Source organism: Oncorhynchus keta, chromosome 27 (assembly GCF_023373465.1).
Source record: "Oncorhynchus keta strain PuntledgeMale-10-30-2019 chromosome 27, Oket_V2, whole genome shotgun sequence".
Lineage (NCBI taxonomy): Eukaryota > Metazoa > Chordata > Actinopteri > Salmoniformes > Salmonidae > Oncorhynchus > Oncorhynchus keta.
In genome coordinates, this window is record NC_068447.1 from 46,913,408 (window position 1) to 46,939,741 (window position 26,334).

Genomic DNA, 26,334 nt, shown 5'->3' on the forward strand with positions numbered 1-26,334 from the left:
GTCCACAGACGTGATCAGGATGGACTCAGGTTGAAATATCAAAACGAACTCTGAACTAACTATATTAATTTGGGGACAGGTCGAAAAGCATTCAACATTCATGGCAATTTAGCTAGCTAGCTTGCTGTTGCTAGCTAATTTGTCCTGGGATAAAAATATTGGGTTGTTTGAAACGTAGAGGACCTAGCATGGTTTGTGTACATTTATTTTGTAATGCTCTCGCACACGTTACGCAAGCGGTTTGGTCAGCATGGAAGACTAACACAAACTACTGTCAATAACTGTCCCTTTACCTGTGCTGTTCTGTGGCCAGACGTGCTGTGACCCAGGCAGCTCTCCACAAGGCGTAGGCCCGACTCTGCTGCCTGTGGTCCCAGTGGAGGGCTGCCCTCTGGGCTTGCAGCGCCCACGCCTGCAGCCTCACACCAGCCTGCCTCCACACCAGCCAGTGCTTAAACAGCAGAGTCAGACTGGTAGGGGACGAACACAGAAAAATGTTACAGGGCCCAAGTCTTTGAGATTATTATTACAGATGCTTGTGCATTCAGTTCACGTGTTTTGTTCACGTGTTTATGGGTGCATCGCTGTAGGGCATCGTTCCCATTCACAACCAAGTGACATTGTCCTAGATACAGAGGTCAATTGTGGGCCATTCCATGGTAATAGAATGACGATGAGACTTTTTCACCATAAAATGTATGCCAAACAAAAACCATGGATTGCAAAGTTAAACCATACATTTCTATAAACATGGACTACTTTCAACACATTCCACCGACAATTTGACAAACGCATTTACTTGAAGAACAGCGCGGATATAGTTTCATAACAGAATGGAGGTCAAAAACTTTTGGGTGACCAAGTTGTCAAAAAAAATAAACTCTTAAATATCTATTCTAAATTAAGATTCAAAGAAGTCTGCAGAAAGAATGAGTTGTCAGTTATGATGACACCTTAAGTTAAAATGTCATTTTGGTTACTGAACTACAGTAAGTGGATTAACACCTGATAACAGAATGACATCATGGTTCCTTAATCTGTACTATACAGAAATACATAATTAAGAATAAGTGATGTATTCATTGTAAGGTATCCTGAATAGGTACACAAAGGTACACAAATATCCTCCTTTGCAAGTTTGGGTATTATTCTAGGAATTGTCAATTATTGTCCCAAATCAGAGCCGTTGCCATGGACACTCGGACTCGGAGCAGCCATCCGCAGAACGAGCTGCGCGCAGGGAGCGAGTGACAGACAGAGAGGAGCAGATCATGGATTTACTAACAGAGGAAGTTATTTCTGATTAGGGGTTTCGGGCCGGGCCTTAAACTTGTCAGAAGCAATAAGGTAGGGCCTGAACGTCACGGGCACAGGTGGGGCTTAAAATTCACACCAGTGCAGGGCTCTATGGACCGGACCTAATTTGAACCGATCATAGATGTCTGTTTTACAAGTATGGACATTACAGTAAAGCACAGCACAATACAGTACATTATACTGCACTCTACTCTAGTGTGCTCTACTGTTCTGCATAGTAATGTATAGTAATGTGATGTACTAAACCTATACTTTACTGTACTGTACAAACTTGTGAAGCCGATATCTACATTTCAACGACCAGTGCTCAGTGGTTGAGAAAGCAGTGGTTATAGTAAATGAAAAGAGGGGGCTAATGGATAGGTGTTGGTAAGAGACAGGAGAGGTGACATTAACTGGAGAGAGAGAGGAAGGGGTTGTCCAGACTGCTTCACAATTATGAGCTGAACATAACAGTATACCAATGGAAGGGAGGACAGTAGCAGGAGACATTATGAGCTGAACATAACAGTATACCAGTGGAAGGGAGGACAGTAGCAGGAGACACTATGAGCTGAACATAACAGTATACCAGTGGAAGGGAGGACAGTAGCAGGAGACACTATGAGCTGAACATGACAGTAGCAGGAGACACTATGAGCTGAACATAACAGTACACCAGTGGAAGAGAGGACAGTAGCAGGAGACACTATGAGCTGAACATAACAGTACACCAGTGGAATGGAGGACAGTAGTCTTTAACTTCAATAATGTTTTGATTAATTTCTAATAGCTGGGAGATGTTTCCCAAGATCCCTTTTCCATCTGTTTAACCAGAAGAAAAACCTTTGCTTATTCCACATTTTAGGAAGGAATATTGTTGAAAAATTGATACGCCTTAATTTATAAAAAATATAAACTCCGTTTTAATTTGACACCAAATTTGATGTGCTCCTATGAACTTCACATGTTGGTGCTCATGGGTCCATTTACATGGGAAAAAGTAAAGGACGTAAGGGAATTTGTTGTCGAATTCACGTTAGTTGACAAATCAACCAAATGTAAAACAAAACCAGACGTTGAACTGACATCTGTGCCCAGTGGATGGTTGTGTGTCTATCTGTCTTACTGGTAGTGTATGAGCGATGCCCTGCCGAGCTGCATGCCCTGGATGTGGCTCCTCCAGGCACAGTAGGCCGTCCTCAGGATCAGGGTGTTGCTGGGCTGGGTCAGTCTCCTCAGCAGGCACACGACCCCAATGTCACCCCGCACAGAGCCAGGGCTCACGTTGAGACAATGCATCTGTCCCACACACCTCCTCCACTGTTAGAAGGAGAGGAATAACTAGCCGTTTGAATAAGCTGGATGTTCATGAAGATTACATTTCTGTATGTTGTTCGTAGCACACATTACACATACAGTGCATTCGGAAAGTATTCAGACCCTTTGCCTTTTCCCCTTAGCTCTGGCTAGGACACTCAAGGACATTCAGAGACTTGTCCCGAAGCCACTCCTGCATTGTCTTGGCTGTGTGCTTAGGGTTGTTGTCCTGTTGGAAAGTGAACCTTCGCCTCAGCCTGAGAACTCTGGAGGAGGTTGTCATCAAGGATCTCTCTGTACTTTGCTAAGTTCATCTCCTGACTAGTCTTCCAGTCCCTGCCACTTAAAAACATCCCCACAGCATGATGCTGCCACCACCATGCTTCACCTTAGGGAGGTGCCAGGTTTCCTCCAGAGGTGATGCTTGGCATTCGGGCGAAAGAGTTCAATCTTGGTTTCATCAGACCAGAGAATCTTGTTTCTCATGGTCTGAGTCCTTTAGGTGCCTTTTGGAAAACTCCAAGCGGGCTGTCATGTGCCTTTTACTGAGGAGTGGCTTCCGTCTGGACCCGCTACCATAAAGGCCTGATTGGTAGAGCGCTGCAGAGATTGTTGTCCTTCTGGAAGGTTCTCCTATCTCCACAGCGGAACTCTGGAGCTCTGTCAGAGTGACCATCGGGTTCTTGGTCACCTCCCTGACCAAGGTCCTTCTCCCCCGATTGCTCAGTTTGGCCGGTCGGCCAGCTCTAAAAAGAGTCTTGGGTGGTTCCAAACCTCTTCCATTTAAGAATGATGGAAATAACTGTATTATTGGGGACCTTCAATGTTTCAGACATTTTTTGGTATCCTTCCCTGGATGTGTGCCGACATAATCTTGCCTCTGAGTTCTACGTACAATTCCTTCGACCTCATCGCTTGGCTTTTGCTCTGACATGCACTGTCAACTGTGGGACCTTATATAGACAGGGGTGTGCCTTTCCAAATCAGGGGTGTGCCTTGTCCAATCAATTGAATATACCACAGGTGCACTCCAAGTTGTAGACACATCTCAAGAATGATAAATGGAAACAGGATGCACCTGAGCTCAATTTCGTGTCTCATAGCAAAGGGTCTGAATACTTATGTAAATAAGGTATTTCTGTTTTATATTTTTAATACACCTGTTTCGCTTTGTCATCATAGGGTAGTGTGTAGAGTGAGTGTTTTATTTAATACATTTTATAATAAGGCTGTAAAGTAACAAAATGTGGAAAAAGTCAACGTCTGAATACTTTCCAAATGCACTGTATGTCAGTTATGATAAATGAATATTCTCATACAAGCATACATTAAGGCTAGTCCCAGATAATAGCCAAAGTTTGTTTCCATGCAATCTGGTCTGCCAGCTGGCACTCTGCGGTAGAGCCTGGGGACGAGGTTAGTTTCCATGTAACATGGAGTTGAGCAATATGTCCTCAGAAGACATGTCATATTTGTTATTTAGCTCTGCTGTGTGAACATCTGAGAAAACACCAGACAGACATTCTGCAACAACAGCACATTGTCCTCTGGTGGTGGATGGGGTGTCTTTTACAATGTAAAGTCTAAGACCTAGTGTGAATCTCAACATAAACACCATGCACTCTTCATAGGGCCAGGAGTTCATCGTGACCATGTGACATGACCAGGAAGAACTCTGGGTCCTAGTTATAGTTATGGCTAGGAGTTTTTCCTGATTAGGTTGCATGGTGTGGAAAACCCTCTGGACCTAGTAAGTATTAGTCTGGGTGCCAGTCTCCTTCTGCTCTCTTGCCAACTCCTTATGGAATCGGCATACAATTGAAGGAGTTGGCAAGAGAGCAGAAACAGACAGGCACCCAGGCTGAGTATCATCGCTGACCCGATGGAAACAGTGGGCGAGGGTCAGGGCATCCGTCCTCCTGTCAAGGGTGTCTGTCTGGACACGTCGGGTCACCACAGCCCACCTCAGGGCAGAGAGGCCGGTCCTCAGGAAGTGTCTCCGGTGCTGGAGTCTGGCCCGTGTGTGTGACCTCCACTGATGGTCCCATGTCCTGAAGCAGCGCAACTGCAGTCTGAATCTGTAGAGTGCCAGCCACCTGCTACAAGTACATTCCAGCCCTCAGGTGCAATTAAGAGGCACAAACATCACAATACCACAATACACCCCCCCCCACCACCACCACCACCACCACCACCACCACCACCACCACCACACAATACACTTGAGGTGTTGCTGTTGAACAGAAGTTCACCCCAAATTTATTTATACAAAGTTTGGCTGCTTGGTCATTATTTTCCAAAACATTAAATATCCATTGCCATCCTAAAGGAATTGACACCTGTCCTGCATCTCAATGTTTTTTTTGCACCCAATTATTTTGTGTCAGGTGTCTGAGTGACAGCTTGTGACTTGTTATTTTTGCAGATATTTTACCTAAGGAGGGAGTCCCATACCTGTCCTCTATTGTCTCCACAAGACTGGGGCTATGAATCTCTACTGCGTCAATAGGCTGCCCAAAACAAAAGTAAGGCGTTAGAGTGGCCAGGATCATTTTCTCATGTTACACACACACACACACACAGCCTGCTATGACACACACAGCCATATAAATAGACATACACAAGAACACGCTCAGCAAAGGTGCTTAAGTGTGTCAACGTACCGTAGGCAAGGACTGATGAACTGCAGACAGATCTCTTTCACCAAGAAATTCACCACTGGCGCCTCCTGTCAATGTATGCAATGTGCCTGTGTGTGTTGTAACTAATGGGTCGCTCTGACATTGCCTTTCAGGAGTAGTTGACCCAGGAGTTCTTCTGCCATGGCTATGGAGGAGCAGAGAGAGGCCCTCTCTGTTGTCTTGGCTTGGCGCATTCGGAGTGCTTCGCTTCAGGTGAGCTGCCCTCTCTCTGTCCGAGAGGGTAATTTGACCCAAATTCTTAGTGATTCCAAGTCTTTCTTCCCACAAGAGAGAATGTGACACAGCTGGATTACTTGTTGTGACTCTCGGCACCTCAAACAAATCCTCCACCCCTTTTAAAGTAGGGTAAAAACTATGCACAGTGTCCACTGAATCTGACTTAGCTTGACCTGAGAATTCATTGGACCATTTTGTATTATGCTCAGGGTACGCCACCTCTGTGCTGTTTTGTCTACCGCTGAAGCTATACTGAGAGAGGCTTGCAGGTAAAAAGTACATATTACTTGGGAAATCTGAGCCACGCATGGTCGACGCAAAAACATCAGTCTTCTTGTCTGCCTTTCTTTCAGCTTTCCTCCATGGTTTAATGTGTGCCTTCACTGATACACTAGGAGAATGGATGTTTGTTGATTGTTGTCCAGCATTCTTTGCGATTTCGCTTTGAAGATGGAGTTCAGAGAACTCGGTTTCCCTGTTAGCCTTATATAGACTTGTGGAAGACCCATCCTTGCTGGTAGAACACCTTCTGCCCCCTTTGTGACAGTGGATGATGGAGCATGACATTTTTGCATTGCAAGAGATAGAGGGCCTAGGGCCATGAGATTCGTGATCTAAAGGAGATCCAAGATTCACAGGAGATAAGGCCAAGTCTCCAGATGTATTCAGTGCCTGGGGTAGTAGGCCTAGATCCACAAATGATAAGCCGATCTCCAGATCCAACATTGACCTATGCAAGCTCGCAGATGTCCAGGAGGACTCTAGTAGATCCTGGAATGTAGACACATTTTCATTCTGCTTCGGACAGGCAGGCTTTACATGTTCCCCCTGACGCCTGTCTAGCATGTCGGGGACTGCAGGGTAGAAAGGAGCATCTCCGGGAAAGGTAGAACCTAGTGAACCGCTGTTGCATTTTTGGACAAAAGAGACATATTCTCTCTCCACTGGCTGTTGACGTCCCCTGCCCCATTTCCCAAGCCAATTGACACAGTTGCCACCATCACCTCGACCCGCAATTGAGCCATAAGGATGACCAGAGGTCAATGAAGCACCCCCTTGTAACCGAATAGGAACAAGGATATCCCTGTCAGTCAAATTGACCTCTGACCTTTTCTCCTCACTTCCCTGATGGGACAACTTCCCAAGCTTGGCACTCCAAGTGGGACCACGTTCTGTTAAGTCAGTGTTGCGGCTCAGGTTTTTCGGTCTCAAGACAGGCTCAGATGTGTGCCTGTCCAGCACCTCATCAGAGACACTTAAGTAGGGAGGCCTATCTTCGTTGAGAGTAGAAAGGAGGTCTAGTAACTGGTCCACTTCATTCTCCCCACAGACAGACAGGTTGCTTTGGACCAGGGGCCTCCTGGGCACGTACTTTCTTTGAGACAATCCCCCAGACTGCCTCCCCTGACCTCTCTGGGAATGCCAAGCCATTCTGAAATGTGGAGCGAACATATAATTCAGACCTAATTGCATGATTTATTAATTTACATACTAAGCAGCCTATCGTTTGGGCCAAACATTTGAATAAAGCATTACATTTAAATACAACATTTGTGTACATAATGTTCATTTGAAAGAAATGATAAAGGTCCAGGTTTCTTACCATAAACTGTCATCTATTCAGCGTTCGTTCACAGTTCTATTGCCTTTTAACAGCACAGATTGTCTACTGCTGCCTGGTGAACACATGGCACCCCACCCCCACTAAGCGGATCAGAGGCAGATTATTAAAAACACAGACTACACACTTGTAAATTGGCTGGGACTTCCTATATCAACTGTCTACACATGTCATCTTGCCGCAAAGTAGTTAAAAATTGACAAAGTGTAAAGTGCATGAACATATCAAAACAAATAGCTAACTGCTGCTAGCTGGCTACCTTGGTTACAGTGTGCAGCTGAGCTTTGATTAACGTTACCTGGCTAACGTTAGCTACCGGTAAATTACCGGTGGTAGAAAGCTCACATTGAACTAAGATAGTTATTATTGGTAGGTTTATTTTCCAAACCGGTTCAGAATACAATTTCATGAAGGAACCATTTAAAGCCAATTTGCTGGTTTCCACTGACCTGAACCAACTCTTCCGTTCGCAGCCAGTCAGTAGCAGAAGCATTGCAGGCTGGAGCTAAGACGTGACTGATCCACAAGAACAGCCATAGTGTCAACAAGCATTACAGTCACCACTTTATCAATAAAACAAGACACATAAATAATTGCACAGTTGTTTATTACAAAAGTTGCATAGTTGACTTATATTTGATTACGTTTTAATTCAGATAAATTAGACTGATACAATCCAAACATGATTCATATGCAAACCATTTCAAAATGAATGATTGCTTAATATAGTACACTGCATTATGCATGCCCATAAAATATATAAAACAAGTATAAAGAACGAAAAATATACACAAATGATTCCAGTGTGTATCCCTGATACAGAATGAAATAGCTGAGGATAGAGCTTCACAATAATATTCTGAAATATTACAAAAACAATTTTTCCATTTTGTTTCACACTGGAGATAACTTGACAGAGTTTTCAGCAATATCTGAATCAAGGTCCCAAAATAAGATCTCTAGGCATTCTCTGAAGTGAGATGCTATTTGGAAGTAACTTGAACAGGGATAGCTAAACTCTAAGAAAGACAAAGGTGTGTTTAACGATTCAACAGTCCAATGTGGCGATCCAGTCATTTAGAAAGTGAAGCCATGTAACAAAAGGCACGCTAGTGGTTCTGGAAACGAGTAGTTTCTCAGGTAGACCAGTCGAGGAGGCTGGAACTTCTCACGACACAAAGGGCACTGTCTGTGGAGGGAGAAAACAATAGTGATTCATTGCATTTATAGCTTTTAACTTGATTTCATAGCACTGACCCTCTGACATGCTAAATAGGTGAAATATTTGTCATTCTTTATACCCCTCCAGTCCTGTCAGACCTACACAAGTGCCTGCAGGGTAGAGGTCGTTTCTGGACTGTGCCACTTTTATAGTAGTCATAGCCCCTTGAAGAACATATATAGTGTTTCTCCCATATAATAAAATAGAACAGTAGTAATTTAATGCATCTATGGTCTCACCTTGGTGTTACACCACTCTGTGATGCACTCCTAGCAGAACAAGTGGCCACATGGGGTAGAGGTCGAGTGCCTCCTCTACTCTATTCACAGAATACAGCGAGAGGCACAGGGTGAGTTGGGCTCTTCTACAGACTGGAGACCTGGACGGACGGACACACACTCTTATGGGTTAACTGTAACACTGTGTATTTGCAAAATTCATATGCATACCTCAATCACAATGAAAAGGATGCGTGGGGCAATTGTATCCCTCTTGCATCATTCTAATGTCCTCAAACACTTCTGTAACATCTACTATTCTTCCTGCAGTGTACCTGGAAGGCAGGTTCCTGTGTTGTCTCCACTCCTGCTGGGCTCTCTATCGGAGGTTGTTGAGCTGCAGGGCCACAGTGAGGGCCAGCTGCAGCAGGGAGACCACGCCCAGGAGCCTGTAGCTGCTCCGGATGGCCTTGTCATCTCCCGTCACACACCCGAAGCTAACCGTCCGGGGAAAGAAAAAATGGTGAGAAATAGCATGCTGAAGCATACACTAGTAACATGGGTCCTATTCATTAGGCCACACAGTAGAAATACATATTACAACAGAAAACAAATGTGCTTGAGGGATTACCTGAACAAATAAATAGCTTTTATTTTCCATTGCAAAAATGTTTTCTACGGTGTGCACTACTGAATGGAGAAAAACAGACCTTTAAGGCTTTGCTTCCCTGGCAACTGCTTAGGTCCTGCCCACCATGGGTAAAGAAAAATGATTTTAATTGAAACATTCAATTTAGTGCTGTGTTAAATGGCTAAAAATATATATTTTTCATATCATGTATTCTGTCTACAACAGAGCTGATGTCTGACGTAGGACCTACGAGGAACCATGTCAAATTGACAAAACAAATCACTTTTAATTTCAAGCTACGAAGCCACAGTGGTGAAAAGTTAATTCAATACAACAACTGCATGCAGTACGGTGTCCTGTGCCACTGAAAAAACTGACAAGTTTGGTGGGTTCATGTCTCGTGGGAACATTACCAAATGCATTTACCAAGAGCTACAACCTTCGTTAAGTGTCATGCTGTAGTTGAGGCAAGGCAAGCATTGGCAGTTATTCAACATAAATCAGAAATATTGTTGAGAAAACGACATCACCACTTTGTGTGCAATTAAAAGACGTTGCCCAACTAGTTGTCGTTGATAACAGATTAGGTTAGAATAACTGGTTTTCTGGTCAGGATGGACTGCATCACCAAAAGTCATTGACTCAAGTTGCTTAGCTAGCTAAGGATTTTGAACTTGACAAGCAAGCTATTTTCCAACACAGGCATTCATTTGATAACCCAGCTAAGCTATCTAGCTAGTTATATATCTAGTCTGAATAATCATTTTTGGCTTGTTTGTCCATCTGTAATGCTAGCTAGATATCCAGTTCCAACCAGCTTGACTGCCCACGCAGCCTGCTAGCAATGAGCAGCAAGCTAGCTAGATTTATCTAGTACAGAAGAGACATTATTCAAATCAGTTGGAGATTAGTAGTGGTGTAGCAAAGGATCTACTATCCAACCATTTGAGATTGTATTTATAGGTTTTAAACCCCAAAATATAGCTTCTTAATGTCAAGCAAAACATATTCTGAAGCTTTCTTTACCCTTTGTGGTAGTTGCAAAGGTTAACAATGGGGCTCACGTCATTGACACAAATCTCTGTTCCTTCATAGGTTCACAAACAAATACCCACATAGCGGATGCTGGCCGTCTTGTTCCCCAGGTGGTAGAAGGCCCTGCTGATGTAAAACAGGGCCACGTGCAACCGGTGGATGATGGAGAGGGCCAACAAGACCAGCATGCACATCCTCCTCTGGGGTTCCGTGAGCTGCCCCACCACCCTTTGGACCCAGCCTCTCATCCAGGCTCCAGGGACAGGCCACTTCTGCTCTCCGGCCTCCCCCTCCCTGGCTTTCCTCCCTTGTCTCCAGCTCATTCTCCAGGCACACCAGCAACTTGTCCAGCAGGTAGGGAAACAGGCTGTGGAGATACACCTGGGCTCCTTGTCTGGTGCAGGGTAGGGTCCACCTGGATGATTTTGACATACTCTTCGCCCTACATCTGGTACCCTGGATGACACATGAAGGGACAGGGAGAATGTGTGGTAAAGACATGCTTGCGTATCAGATTTAACACTAAATCAACATCGTACTATGGGGGTGAAGCTTTTTGTTTACCTACCTGAGAATGTGGTTAAACCACAGTATGCAAGGTCTGACAGGAGTTTGATCTCTTTTCTCCAATGCAGCTGTATGAGTAAAGGGGGGGGGGGGGGGTAGCTACTGTAAGAATAATATAAATACACTACATTACCAAAAGTAAAGGGGGGGGGGGGGAGTAGCTACTGTAAGAATAATATAAATACACTACATTACCAAAAGTATATGTGATGTGACAGATGATTTTTGGTACCGTTCTGTGAGCTTGTGTAGACCATCAATTCGCAGCTGAGCTATTGTTATTGTTAAGTTTCCAACAGCACTTACAGTTGACCGGGGCAGCTCTAATAGGGCTAACTTAGCAAGCACTCAGTTGCTTGAATGACTGTAAATTCACGACAATTGAAAAATAATCAGTCCATTTCTGTAACTGTCAGACTAAGACATCTTCCCAGTTTAGCATAGTTATACGACTTTCCTATTGCCTGTCGAGACAGTTCTGTAAACTAGCTCCACATATAGTACAAAGAGCTACGACTGATGTGTTAGTTATAAAAAAATATTCCCGGAAAAACCTTTGACTTGAAGGAAACAAAATTTCTGTGGCCACAGTGCGGTGCTAGGAGTCCTCGCGTTTACTTTCCTAATATGATGCAACAATATTGTAACATAGCCCGACACAACGCATCCATTTTTATATCCATAAAAATACTGTTGTGTCATTTCCGTACCGGACTTACTGAACTTCCATACTTTACGTGAACTTGTGAAACGTCATAACAAACAACGATATGAACAGTATATAGTGTGATCACTAAAATCAACATCGACATTTTTTCCAATTTGCTGGACTGAGGATTCGGACCAGCGACCTTAATCGCAAGGCTACATTCTGGATTAATTAACTAATATATTGTTTGTATATCGTTTTTTGACAGACATGTCCCTCCCCAAACTTTCATAGCTGGGTCACATTTCCTTAACTGTGTTGAGTGTGCTCAATCATCCTGCCGCTTGCCCTACCCCGTAGATAAGTTGTAGAACCAGTTTCTTTGTCCCTTCAATTCAGCTACCTGAACCAAGCTGTTCCGCTAGGTGGTGAACACCTTTTCTGTGCTGCAGAGGGCAGGTACCGTTCTGAGAGAGCCGCTCTCAATAAGAAGAGCTGGTAGTAACCCTTAGACAGTTAGAGTAGCGGAAAAACTTTGATGAGTTTACTTACAGGCAGCTGCAGACAAGGAAGTGTGTCTACAGTTAATGGGCAGCTGCTGATGTTTTTCCCTCCCCCCTAAAGTTGTGGGATACTTGTGACTTCTTACAGATGGAGGCTAGATGGTGCAGGGTGAGCACACTGCTCGTTGGCAGCACAGGATGGGACTGAAGTGCCAGAGTAGACTACAAAGGTAAGTCTGTCAGTATTCCTCTGTTGGTTTTATCAGCATGGCAGTCACTGCACTTAATTCACTGGAGAGCTTTCACTTGGCGACTGAACACTAACATTCCACCATGCAACCAGATAAAGGACTAGACGAGAACCTGTCCCACTTTATTGTGGCCTCTTAGCCCACTGCCCCATGCCCATCAAAATTGCACAGAATTCCAGCTTGTGCGAATTAAAAATCTCTTTTATAATTGAATAGAGTAGTAGAACATCTGTGAATAGAGTTGTAAGTGCTCCTTTGATGAGGTTGGCGTTTGCTGTTGACTGCTGGGTGAGTCATTGATCTCTATTTGCAAAGCACAGGATCCTCAGGAGACTCCAACCCACTGGGCCCACACTGTTTCCACATCATTTCAATTAAATGACCTTGAACTAATGTGGAATAGACATTGAATTGACGTCTGTGACCAGTGGGGAAACAACCCAATGAGGAAGGAAGCACTGGAGCCGGCAGCACAACACCTGCCAAAGAGATAAAACAGCAGCTCGTTTGGCTCCACACTAGTTTCCATGATTACCTCAGGTGACATCTGGTTAGGATATATCCAGCCACTGAACTAATTGCTATAACGGACACTGGCATAAGGTCGGAGTACTAGGCGCTTAGTAGTCTTTTCTCACAGCAGCTGTGAAATGTAAAAGAGGCTAGGCACCGAGCTAATTCTGTTTCACGTTTTAAACAGACCACAATCTGTAGCAGTCCGAAAGTGATGTTTGTTTTACAATGCAGCAACATCATAAAGTGTCATAGGGTGACTTGGCCATGCCCAGACATAAGTCTCTTCTTAGGCACATCCAGCAGGACTTTGCCCTCTGAGGAAGGCTACATGTGTGAAGCCACATCACTGTGTGTGTGTCTACGTGCGTGTGTGCATGCGTGTAGTGTGTGCGTGGTTAAGGCTAGGATAAGGCTGTGGTAACATTGCCATTGTGTTCGTGGAAGATTCATGAATAAGGTAGACGAACTGTGGGAACAAAAAACAAGTAGCAGTTTCTCGAACGACATAATTGTAAAACATATTTCCGTATAGAATGAAAATCATGATATAACATTGACATGTATTATAGACACTTGATGTTCCTTTGATGCCAACGGAATATTAACCAATGCAAAACACATCGCAATGCTTTTATATGTAAGAAGTACATTTCTGACGGACCTTTTCTAGCCTGTGATTACTATATTATTTTTCTCTTGATTGTATTTTGCCACATGCATCCCTTTTGAAGTTTGCATGACCTTTCCAGTACCCTGCACAGTAGGGCCTTCCAAATCGGCCACGGGAAAGTTAATTTGACTCTCGAACACGCCGCTAGCAAACAATGTTAACTGTGCGGCTCTGACATTGCTCGTCCATATATGTATATATTCTTAATTCCATTCCTCGTTTAGATTTGTGTGTATTGTTGTTAAATAATACTTGTTAGATATTACTGCACTGTTGGAGCTAAAAACACAAGCATTTCGCTACACCCGCAATAACATCTGCTAAACATGTATATGTGACTAATATGATTTGTGTGTGTGTGTGTGTTGTCCCTCTGCTTAACTTAGCATAACAGACCTGTATCAGTCCATTGTAATAAATAGGCTACTCTCCTTATCTTCCTACAATCACAGCATAACCTACTCCTTCCCTGAAATGAAAACATTTCTAAAATGCTGAAGTAGTCAAATATTGTCTGCAAAAGTATTAGTCTCAAAAGAAAACATGCTATAGAAGGACTCACCTCACACTCAGCAAGGAAAGATGTCTTACCCGTAGCCTATTGTTAAATTGTTTCAATTTCCATCTTGATCTAATCTTGGTGACAGCTCATGACGGTACGAGCAGAAAAAGATTCAAATGAATTTGAATCAATCTCCCCTTGTCAAAGAGTAGTAGCGCAGTATGTTTTTTTTCTTTGCTTGCCATAGGGGGCAGAGAGATTTGTATTGGTGCATGCTCACCACCCACGGCTGACCCCACCCCACCCTTTCCTAGGTACAGGTACTGGCCCTCCCCTACCAAACCTCGGGCTTTGCCCTCACATGTCCTGTCTGCGTTGACGCACACCAGTATGAATACCCGCTATAGACAAAGCTCATTGAAATGACATAACTCACTTCCGGCTGTTGCAGTAGTGTGTGCTGCTTCTCAGGTGTGTGTGTGTGTGAGGGATTTTACGGAGGTGTGTGGGGATAAGAGTTGTAAAGCTGTCCAAGTGGGGGAATTTTCGCAGGACGCCACACACTAAAACACACCAACATCAAGGCTAGACTTGGCTGTGTCCTCTGCCTCTTATTTCCTCTCAGAAAGGTAATGTCATATCACCGTTCTTATTTCTTGCCTGTCTTACTTACAGATAAATCAGTGCTGTTGCTCACCACAAAGGTGTGGCGAGGGCAAATCTACTTTTACTATCTAGCAGGGATGGACTTCTATTGGTAAAATAATCTTTCCTGTGCAATTCAGGTGTGGGTGTGTTGTGTGCTTAGTCTCTCCCTTGCGGTTTGTACAGCCAGACGCCATTCAAACAAGCCCAGTTTAACTCAACTATTGGGACTGTACTGTATCACAACCCCAACAGTCTTTAACAACAGTGCTATTTGATTGGAAGAGCAGGTTAGACATCCTTTGTGGAGTTGTTGCTGCGTTTAGTCAATGCGGTGTAGGTTTTCACCCCTTTGAGGTTTTTAGGGGGGATTTTCTGGCTGGCGCTGAAACTCAACACCTTATAGCTGGGAGAGTGAGGAAAAACAAACATGTAACCCACTGCAAAGGGGAGGAGGCCCAACTGAACAGGAGACTCCATGTTACTTCAGGGGTCTGATTTCTCCTGTGAACACACTCTTTCCTCTTGTTTTTTTATACAACCAAACCTGTCATTTATCTCGCAACTTTAATTCACCAGGTCCTCGCTGTATATGAAAAATATGTTCTCTGTCAACTTACCTAGTAAAATAAAGGGTTAACTAAATAAAATACAGTAGCAAGTGTCATTGAGTCCCATGTGTTGGTCTTCAATGCTAGAGTGGCAGAGCTAGCCTTGCGGCGCCGCAGGCTAAAGGTTGATGTGCTAAGAGGCTATAAATCAGCTGTAAACCAGTGTATTTAGTGAGGAAATACCGTTTCCACCGCTGTCATCTGCCAAGGTAGATGTTCCGAGTCCCAGGAAACACATGACTTCTTGCCGCAAGCCTGATGAGGAGACAGTGGGTTCTGTACATATGTAATCATTATGGGGCTTATACCTTCCACTTCATTTTCACATTTTCACTTAGTCATGCATTGATGTCAGTGAGAGACCTTAAGTTAGGATTTGCCCCTTTCAGTTTAAAGACAGTGATTCCTATGTAACGGGTGGGTAAGGACGACCAACTGTTGGGTGGTAGCCAGTGCCGCCTCTTCACAATTAATTAAAGACTGGTCTGTGGAAATAAACATTTATTTAGTTAATTTTGTGGATTAAGCCTGCATTAGGAACATTTGAAAGGCGTTTGGAGAGGTCACAACACAATGGCAAAAAGTTGAGTTACTGGTTTAATGTATAACGCCCAACTGTAACATATTTTGTTATTTATTCTGAATGTACATTTTAGTCATTTAGCAGACGCTCTTTTCCAGAGCGACATCCAGGAGCAATTAGTGTTTAGTGCCTTTAGTCAAGGGCACATTGACATATTTTGTTCACCTAGTCTGCTCTGGGATTCATATCAATGACCTTTCGGTTACTGGCCAAACGCTCTTAACTGCGAGGCAACCTGCCACACTGTAGTGATGTGAATAATAATGTTAACGTATAGCAATATCTAACAATGATATCAGATCATGTGAGATCATTTACACAATTTGGAGACGCACAAGCCGAAAGCCATGTCTGAATATACCGTATGTGCCTGTGTGTTTTGAACTTGGGCTCTGAAGAAACTCAATGAATTTTCCCTCAGCATCAGTCTGTGGTGTACGGTGGAAGCCTGTTTTGTACCAGACCCATTGTGTGTGTGTTCTGTAAAAGTAACGTTGTAGTACTTACTAAAAGTGAAAGAGCCATTGTGTCCACAGCCTTTGACCACCAGGGTGGATAAAACACCACTATACCTGTAAAAAAAAAAAGCTTCCCCCCGATTAGCTCTCTGTCACAAGAAGACACAACAGGGACCACAAAAGTACAGTACTCGTGTAGTAGGCGAGTTGTAACCGACACCGAATGTGCTGTAAACAACCAAGGAGACAGACTCCCAAATGCACTACATTAAGGAATAGGGTGTCATTTGGGACTCAGCCATAGTGATGGAAGTGTCAAAGCTCAATCTGTCTCTTCGGTGGTTTATGGCACAATCGGTTACAACTCATCTACTACACGAGAACTGTACTTCATTTTGTGGTCTGTGTTGTGTCTTGTTGTGACATTGAGAGACGGCGTTAAAAGAGGGGAAGCTGTCTTACAGGTATAGGCGTCTTTTATCAGTGCGTGTGTCGCATAACTCTGCTCTAGGAGCAATTCTACACATTTTGCCATGGGGTGGAGAAAACCTTTTAGAGTTTAAAAGCTAGTTTCCTGCAATTCTACACATTTTTGACATGGGACTGGGTGAAACAAATGCACTTTCAATGCTAATTTTCTGCAATTGTATACATTTTGCCATGGGGCTGAAAGAACATTTTAATTTTAAAGCAAATTTCTGTAATTCTACACATTTTGTCATGTGGCTGTATCATGACACTAGGTGAGACCCAAATGCAGACACAGGAGGCAGATGGTTGGAGTTGTTTAATAAATCCAAAGGGAATAGGCAAGAGAATGGTCGTGAACAGACAAAAGGTCATAACCAGATCAGAGTCCATGAGGTACAGAGTGGCAGGCAGGCAGGCTTGAGGTCAGGGTAGGAAGAATGGTCAGGCCGGCGGTAACAGAGTTCAGAACAGGCAAGGGTCAGAACCAGGAGGACTAGAAAAAGAGAAAAGGCAAAGCAGGAAAAATGGGAAAAATGCTGATCGGTTTGGACATACAAGACGAACGGGCACAGAGAGACAGGAAACACAGGGATAAATACACTGGCCCAGAGACACAGGAAACACAGGGATAAATACACTGGGGGAAACAAGTGACACCTGGAGGGGGTGGAGACAATAACAAGGACAGGTGAGACAGATCAGGGTGTGACAGGCTGAGAGATTGTTTTACAGTTTTAACTAGTTTCATTGCAAATCTACACATTCTGTCATTGGGCTGAGAGAAAAATTGCTGTAGTGGTGGGTGGGTCAGCAGTTTGTTCACCTGCACCCGACTGCAGAACGATTTTTTTGGAACTGTGGGAAGGATTTATTTTGCCTGATTTAGAAATATTTCGGAAAACAATTTCAGACATTTTGATTGGCTATTTGTAAGTCAACTTGTCTATAGTCAGATGCATGCAGCTTCTCAAATCAAATCAAATTTATTTATATAGTCCTTCGTACATCAGCTGATATCTCAAAGTGCTGTACAGAAACCCAGCCTAAAACCCCAAACAGCAAGCAATGCAGGTGTAGAAGCACGGTGGCTAGGAAAAACTCCCTAGAAAGGCCAAAACCTAGGAAGAAACCTAGAGAGGAACCAGGCTATGTGGGGTGGCCAGTCCTCTTCTGGCTGTGCCGGGTGGAGATTATAACAGAACATGGCCAAGATGTTCAAATGTTCATAAATGACCAGCATGGTCGAATAATAACAAGGCAGAACAGTTGAAACTGGAGCAGCAGCACAGTCAGGTGGACCGGGGACAGCAAGGAGTCATCATGTCAGGTAGTCCTGGGGCACGGTCCTAGGGCTCAGGTCCTCCGAGAGAGAGAAAGAAAGAAGGAGAGAATTAGAGAACGCACACTTAGATTCACACAGGACACCGAATAGGACAGGAGAAGTACTCCAGATATAACAAACTGACCCTAGCCCCCCGACACAAACTACTGCAGCATAAATACTGGAGGCTGAGACAGGAGGGGACAGGAGACACTGTGGCCCCATCCGAGGACACCCCCAGACAGGGCCAAACAGGAAGGATATATAGCTTCTCTTCTGTCATTTGTTGCCCAAGAAGGCTAAATAAACCATTGCTCACCAGAATGTCATAAATTGATAGAATGAATGATGTAATCTTGTTGACATTAGTAGTGTTTCCAGTGTTCTCTGACATCTCTGATTTTTAGGGACCGGGGAGAAAATGAAATAACAAAAAAAAAATCTGTTTGTAAAGAAATAAAAGGCTGTGAAAACGACCAAACATGTTTCTGATAAGCTTTCAGTTAAATATAGACTACCATCTGTAGAGGTGCTATCTTAACTGGCATTCACATTCTCTCAAGATGCTGAAATAAATCATATTTCTCCAGTCCTGTCGGGGAGTTCATATTAAGGCTCTGTGAGAGGTGTCCAGATTTCAGTTTCCATTTAACCCATCTGAACAGTAAGCTCCAGTTCCAATGATGTGCCATAGAACTTTGAAGTCCCCATCTTGATTATGATAACACACTAATGCCGGATACGCAAAAATAATGAAAGAAAAACCTCAATGTAGCCTACAGATACTGTATAAATTGCACAAGAATGACACATTTATGGATTTAAGGTATTGTTTTCTCTTTATTCAATTTGCCCGCCGCCATCCCGGCCTTCATCCACACAATATTTAATGATCCTAAACCACGTGTCAAACTCATTCCACGGAGGGCCGAGTGTCTGCTGGTTTTCGCTCCTTCTACATGATTGATGAATTAAGGTCACTAATTAGCGAAGAACTCCCCTCACCTGATTGTCTTAATTGAAAGGAAAAAACAAAAACCTGCAGACACTAGGCCCTCCATGGATTGAGTTTGACACCCCTGCCCTAAACCCACCCGCCCCGCAGATCACTAATTTGCGGTTTTAAAACAAATTTTACCATGGCTTTTGAGTGACTCAAAAAATTATAACAAAATCAATGGGGGCCCCATGCCATTTTGGGAATTTTAGATTCTCCCTGTCTACTTTATATTTTGGTGATTCTCAAAGATGATCGTATTTAAAAACATATTACTCAATTTTTATACATTATATCTGGTCGTTTAAGTATACACTGGAAACGTTTAACATCCTAAAAAATGATTTAAGATTAAAAATCAAAACAAATAATTGAATAAAACTAAAAAGTGGGAGTCACGATTTGCATATAGGGGAAACACTGAGTGCGCTATAGGGAGTAGTGTGTCATTGCGAGTGAAGAGGGAGTGAGAATGTGTTCACCGTCCCTGCACTAATAGAGAGTAAACATCCTGGGTTGGGCTTAAAGAAAGGGAGACAGAAGCTCCTCTCCCATAGAAGGATTTGTCATACTCTTGGCAAGAGCCCGTTCGTGGGTGGGGTTAGGTGCATTTTCCCCTTCCCAACACACACACACAAAAACACACACAATCAAGCATTTCTGTCTATGTGTGAGGCAGGCGTGCCCGGGCCTGCACTCAAGACAACCTCTGTTCAGTCTGACCGCCCTCCTAACAGTTCTGAACACGTCTCAGCCCACCAGCCAGCCAACAGCCAAACCCCTGAGTTTAACCCTCACCCTCACTACACATTGTTCTCTTTACCTGGGAGCAGTAGCATTACAACACAGCAGCCTGTCCTCACAGACAGCACAGTACTGGCAGCTTAAGAAGGACTTTCTGGTGAAGGAGTAACAGTATTTACTGTAAGCCATTGAAGCCATCGTCTCCATGGTTGGATTAGTTTGAGGAATGTGGCGCGGATGCTAGCGACGTAAAGGTAGATAAACATCAATTGTTTATGTAGGAAGCCGAGTGGAGAAGTTGCTTCGGTTGGAAATGGGTAATTAGTGGGCTACTGTGTATTTGTGCATTAAGTTACTTCAGCTAGTATCAGATAATTAAGATTTGAGGCCTGCAATCTGAGATGTTGATATAATACAGCCAGCAGCATTTTTCCCTCTCCAATCTCCTTAGTGTCATTCAAACCCAAACCAGGTTAGACACATGGCTGTAACAGTCATGACAAAATCAGAGCTAAGGCACTTGGCTCCTGAGACATCACCCCCTGTATGAGTGTAATTACCAAGAGCCAAACTGCTAAGAGCCAATGATGATTCATGTCATATTTTCTCTCTTGCGCTCGCTGGCTGTCTTTTTTTTTTAAGGCTTGTCCTTGTAATGTGTGAATTGGTTTATTACCACTCCCTAATAAGGATCTTTGGGGACTGTGTGTGTATGTGTGTGTGTGTGTGTGTGTGCATGTTTGCATTGGTGTTCTGACACTACTAAGTATGTGGTACATTTAGTGTGATGTGTTCATATATAGGTGTTGTACAAAACATGCCCTCCCCTGCTCTCGGCCTTAGCAGACAGTAAGTCTAGGTGTCTCGTCTGGTGCCCGCTTGAAGATACACAGCCACTGATCTCCTCTCTTGACTATGAATAGATAGATTGCGTTCTCACCAACACCGTGTATGTGCTCTATTGAAGATGAAAGGTATTTTTAACCTGGAACTGAGATTTATTCCCTCCAGCCTGTTATGAATAACTTGTGAATTTACAAGTCTCTCGCTCGCTTTCTCTATCTCTCTCTCTCTCTAATTGTGGTCCTCTGTAGCTCTATTGGTAGAGTATGGTGCTTGCTACACCAGGATAGGGGTTTTGGTTCCCGGGACCACCCATACTTAAAATGTATGCATGACTAAGTCTCTTTGGATAAAAGCGTCTGTTAAATGGCATTTTTATTATATATCTCTCATTGATATGCATCCACATTTGTATCAAAATACCCTATGATGTTTTAAAAATATATATTTAACCTTTATTTAACTAAGTAGGCCAGTTGAGAACAATTTCTCATTTACAACTGTGACCTGGCCAAGATGAAGCAAATCAGTGCCACAAAAACAAGAGTTTCACGTAAACAAACGTACAGTCAATAACACAATATCAAATGTCTATATACTGTGTGCAAATAGCGTGAGGTAAGGCAATAAATAGGCCATAGTAATTACAATTGAGCAAATTAACACTGGAGTGATAGATGTGCAGATGATGATGTGCAAGTAGAAATATTGCTGTGCAAAAGAGCAGAAAAGTAAATAAAAACAATATGGGGATGAGGTAGGTAGTTTGGATGGGCTATTTACAGATGGGCTGTGTACAGCTGCAGCGATCGGTAAGCTGCTCAGATAGCTGATGCTTAAAGTTAGTGAGGGAGGTAAGTCTCCAACTTCAGCTATTTTTGCAATTCGTTCCAGTCATTGGCAGCAGAGAACTGGAAGGAAAGGCGGCCAAAGCAGGTGTTGGCTTTGGGGATGACCAGTGAGATATACCTGCTGGAGCGTGTGCTACGGGTGGGTGTTGTTATGGTGACCAGTGAGCTGAGATAAGGTGGAGCTTTACCTAGAAAAGACTTACAGTGAGGGGGAAAAAGTATTTGATCCCCTGCTGATTGTGTTTTCCCACTGACAAGGAAATTATCAGTCTATAATTTTAATGGTAGGTTTATTTGAACAGTGAGAGACAGAATTGTTTTTAAATCCAGAAAAACGCATGTCAAAAATGTTATAAATTGATTTGCATTTTAATGAGGGAAATAAGTATTTGACCCCTCTGCAAAACATGACTTAGTACTTGGTGGCAAAACCCTAGTTGGCAATCAGAGGTCAGACAGTTCTTGTAGTTGGCCACCAGGTTTGCACACATCTCAGGAGGGATTTTGTTCCACTCCTCTTTGCAGATCTTCTCCAAGTCATTAGGTTTCGAGGCTGACGTTTGGCAACTTGAACCTTCAGCTCCCTCCACAGATTTTCTTTGGGATTAAGGTCTGGAGACTGGCTTGGCCACTCCAGGACCTTAATGTGCTTCTTCTTGAGCCACTTCTTTGTTGCGTTGGCTGTGTGTTTTGGGTCATTGTCATGCTGGAATACCCATCCACGACCCATTTTCAATGACCTGGCTGAGGGAAGGAGGTTCTCACCCAAGATAAGATGGAAAATGGCTCGTCCATTGTCCCTTTGATGCGGTGAAGTTGTCCTGTCCCCTTAGCAGAAAAACACCCCCAAAGCATAATGTTTCCACCTCCATGTTTGATGGTGGGGATGGTGTTCTTGGGGTCATAGGCAGCATTCCTCCTCCTCCAAACACGGCGAGTTGAGTTGATGCCAAAGAGCTCCATTTTGGTCTCATCTGACCACAACACTTTCACCCAGTTGTCCTCTGAATCATTCAGATGTTCATAGGCAAACTTCAGACGGGCATGTATATGTGCTTTCTTGAGCAGGGGGACCTTGCTGGTGCTGCAGGCACGGCGTAGTGTGTTACCAATTGTTTTCTTGGTGACTTTGGTCCCAGCTGCCTTGAGATCATTGACAAGATCCTCCCATGTAGTTCTGGGCTGATTCCTCACCGTTCTCATGATCATTGCAACTCCACGAGGTGAGATCTTGCATGGAGCCCCAGGCAGAGGGAGGTTCAGTTCTTTTGTGTTCTTCCATTTGCGAATAATCGCACCAACTGTTGTCACCTTCTCACCAAGATGCTTGGCGATGGTCTTGTAGCCCATTCCAGCCTTTTGTAGGTCTACAATCTTGTCCCTGACATCCTTGGAGAGCTCTTTGGTCTTGGCCATGGTGGAGAGTTTGGAATCTGATTGATTCTGTGGACAGGTGTCTTTTATACAGGTAACAAGCTGAGATTAGGAGCACTCCCTTTTAAGAGTGTGCTCCTAATCTCAGCTCGTTACCTGAAAAAAAGACACATGGGAGCCAGAAATCTTTCTTATTGAGAGGGGATCAAATACTTATTTCCCTCATTAAAATGCAAATCAATTTATAACATCTTTGACATGCGTTTTTATGGATTTTTTTGTTATTCTGTCTCTCACTGTTCAAATAAACCTACCATTAAAATTACAGACTGATCATTTCTTTGTCAGTGGGCAAAAGTACAAAATCAGCAGGGGATCAAATACTTTTTTCCCTCACTGTATAGATGACCTGGAGCCAGTGGGTCTGGCAACGAATATTTAGCGAGGGCCAGCCGACGAGAGCATACAGGTCGCAGTGGTGGATGATATACGGGCTTTGGTGACAAAACGGATGACACTGTGATAGACTGCATGCAGTTTGCTGAGTAGATTGTTGGAGGCTATTTTGTAAATGACATCGCCGAAGTCGAGGATCGGTAGGATAGTCAGTTTTACAAGGGTATGTCTGGCAGCGTGAGTGAAGGAGGCTTTGTTGCGAAATAGGAAGCCAATTCTAGATTTAATTTTGGATTGGAGATGTTTACTATGAGTCGGGAAGGTGAGTTTACAGTCTAGCCAGACACCTAGGTATTTGTAGTTGTCCACATATTCTCAGTCAGAACCGTCCACAGTAGTGATGCTAGTCGGGCATGCGGGTGCGGGCAGTGATCGGTTGAAAAGCATGCATTTAGTTTTACTAGCGTTTTAAGAGCAGTTGGAGGCCACGGAGGAGTGTTGTATGGCATTGAAGCTTGTTTGGAGGTTTGTTAACACAGTGTCCAAAGAAGGGACAGATGTATACAGAAAGGTGTCATCTGCGTAGAGGTGGATCAGGGAATCACCCGCAGCAAGAGCGACATCGTTGATATATACAGAGAAGAGTCGGCCCTAGAATTAACACTGTGGTACCCCCATAGACTGCCAGATGTCCGGACAACAGGCCCTCTGATTTAACACACTGAATTCTATTTGAGAAGTAGTTGGTGAACCAGGCGAGGCAGTCATTTGAGAAACCAAAGCCGATAAGAATACAGTGATTGACAGAGTCGAAAGCCTTTGCCAGGTCGATGAAGACGACTGCACAGTACTGTCTTTTATCGATGGCTGTTATGATATCGTTTAGTACCTTGAGTGTGGCTGAGGTGCACCCGTGACCAGCTCGGAAACCAGATTGCACAGCAGAGAAGGTACGGTGGGATTCATAATGGGCAGTGATCTGTTTTGTTAACTTGGCTTTCAAAGACTTTAGAAAGGCAGGGCAGGGTGGATATAGGTTTGTAACAGTTTGGGTCTAGAGTGTCACCCCCTTTGAAGAGGGGGATGACCGCGCCATCTTTCCAATCTTCAGGAATCTCGGACAATACGAATGAGAGGTTGAACAGACTGGTAATAGGGGTTGCAACAGTGACGGCAGATTTAATTTTAGAAAGAGAGGGTCCAGATTTTCTAGCCCAGCTGATTTGTGCGGGTTCAGGTTTTGCAGCTCTTTCAGAACATCTGCTATCTGGATTTGGGTGAAGGAGAAGCTGGAGAGGCTTGGGCAAGCAGCTGCGGGGGATGTGGAGCTGTTGGCCGGAGTTGGGGTAGCAGGGAGGAGAGCATGACCAGCTGTAGAGAGATGCTTAGTGAAATTCTTGACTATCGTGGCTTTATCGGCAGTGACTGTCTCCTAGCCTCAGAACAGTGGGCAGTTGGGAGGAGGTGCTCTTATTCTCCATGGACTTTAGTGTCCCAAAACGTTTGAGAGATAAAGCTACAGGATGCAAATTTCTGTTTGAAAAAGCCTTTGCTTTCCTAACTGACTGTGTGTATTGGTTCCTGACTGCCCTGAAACGTTGCATATCGCGGGGACTATTCGATGCTAGGGCAGGGTTGATAACGCGCTGTGCAGACTGGCAAGTATTATCCAGGCTAAAAGCGGCTGGTGTCTGTGCTAAAGGTAAAGGCCGCTAGCAGTGGCTAACAATTACAACATAGCTAGTAGCTAATTAGCTGGTTAGCTTCTGATGGAGGTTCTATCTATAAAGTCTAAAAATAGCAGATCCGTATCACATTGGGTGAGGCGGGTTGCCGGAAGGTATATTTAATTTAAAAAATGGAAAAAGAGATTTGAAATGTATACAAAAAAGGACGCGGGAGAACGACAAACAACGTCTGCACTGCTACGCCATCTTGGAAATAGAAGTATCTTGCACTTAGATCTAACTGCATTTTCTTCCTTGTCCAGGTCTTCTGTCTGGCCAAATCTGCTCACATGATGTGTCCTGAATGAAACTTGAAAGCGTTTGCAACAACGCTAAATTAGGTTTGTGGCATGGCATATGATTTGAGTTTAAAATAGTTTTTTTCCCCCAAAAAGGAGCTCAGTGGCCTGTAAGCACACAGAAAAAGTGGAAACTGGTATTCACAGTCTCCATGAGTGGGATATTCTATGTAGCTATCATAATGCTTTTGCTCCATGTGCACCCACACCAAGGAAACGAAATGGCAAAGTATACGTGTCATCTACGTAGTTTTTTCATTTGTCAGGGACCATGCTCAACAAAGGTATAGCAGTTTGCTATCTATGGTGTGGTCTACGTATTCATTTCATGTGACTCATTTGATACTTTCCTAATCACGCAATCTGTTATTTTGTGTTTGGTTGTTTCGTCTCAAGAGCTCTTACTAACATCTCCCGTCTGTCTCTGGTCAACAGGTGCTACTTGTTCTCTGTGTCTCCTGTCTCATCCCCTGGCTCCTAAGCCTCTTCACGTTTGGTTTGTCACGCAGCCCAGAGACACTTAGTATCCAGGGTTGAAACAGTGCTGTAATCAGATGGATGTCATCACTGCTCATCACTGCTCCCCTGTCTCCTCCATCTCAATGGAAAGTGAACTACGGGACTGACTACTGTGGTGACCCTCCCTTCTGTTTGATCCTTGACCTTTGAACTGGGACCTGTGTTCTGTGCTCCAGGCAACAAGGTGGCATATCTCCGCTCTGCATAATTTTGGAAACGTTCTGGAAACATTGTTGACACAGTTTTAGGCCTCCTAGTTGTGTTGATGTTTCGAAGCAAGCTTAGACTAAACAGACAGCTGTCCCTTTTTACCCTTGATCAGTCTATTTAAACTAACAACCTAAGCCATATCTCCCGATTTGAGAGCACACTTTCCTGAAGTAATACACACACATCTCAAGTTTCCTGTATCCTGGTCCTGGAAGCTGAAGCGTGAGTCGCCATGGCGACGGACTCTCCCAACCCCTCCCTGAGGTCCAGAGTTACCATGATGACGGACAACGACTCCTACGTGAGCACGGCCAGCCTCCCCTGCTGCCACTTCCTGTCCGCCAATGTCCTCAACGTGGGTAAGTC

At 43.9% G+C, this 26,334-nt stretch overlaps 2 protein-coding genes across 5 annotated transcripts in view; one reads left to right on the top strand and one right to left on the bottom strand.

Moving 5' to 3' along the window:
* LOC118360211 (uncharacterized) overlaps positions 1-7,722 on the bottom strand; it is an 81,076-nt gene extending 73,354 nt beyond the window's left edge. For 3 of the 4 annotated variants that reach the window (XM_035739464.2, XM_052482556.1, XM_035739466.2), the window contains exons 1-7: positions 7,605-7,722; positions 7,138-7,238; positions 5,280-6,966; positions 5,071-5,126; positions 4,496-4,715; positions 2,426-2,619; positions 294-470 (exon numbers count right to left, since the gene is read on the bottom strand). In XM_035739464.2, the coding sequence (XP_035595357.1) occupies positions 294-470; positions 2,426-2,619; positions 4,496-4,715; positions 5,071-5,126; positions 5,280-6,965 (2,333 nt within the window). In that variant the 5' untranslated portion in view covers position 6,966; positions 7,138-7,238; positions 7,605-7,722. Of the gene's footprint in view, positions 1-293; positions 471-2,425; positions 2,620-4,495; positions 4,716-5,050; positions 5,127-5,279; positions 6,967-7,137; positions 7,239-7,604 lie in introns of those variants that run through there. The other variant, XM_052482557.1, reaches the window with a different exon arrangement.
* Positions 7,723-12,130: 4,408 nt separating this feature from the next.
* The window catches only part of plch2a (phospholipase C, eta 2a), a 192,219-nt gene continuing 178,015 nt past the window's right edge, over positions 12,131-26,334 (top strand). Inside the window, exons 1-2 of the mRNA XM_035739474.2 lie at positions 12,131-12,210; positions 25,675-26,327. Coding sequence (XP_035595367.1) covers positions 26,201-26,327 — 127 coding nt within the window. The 5' untranslated portion in view covers positions 12,131-12,210; positions 25,675-26,200. The remainder of the gene's footprint in view (positions 12,211-25,674; positions 26,328-26,334) is intronic.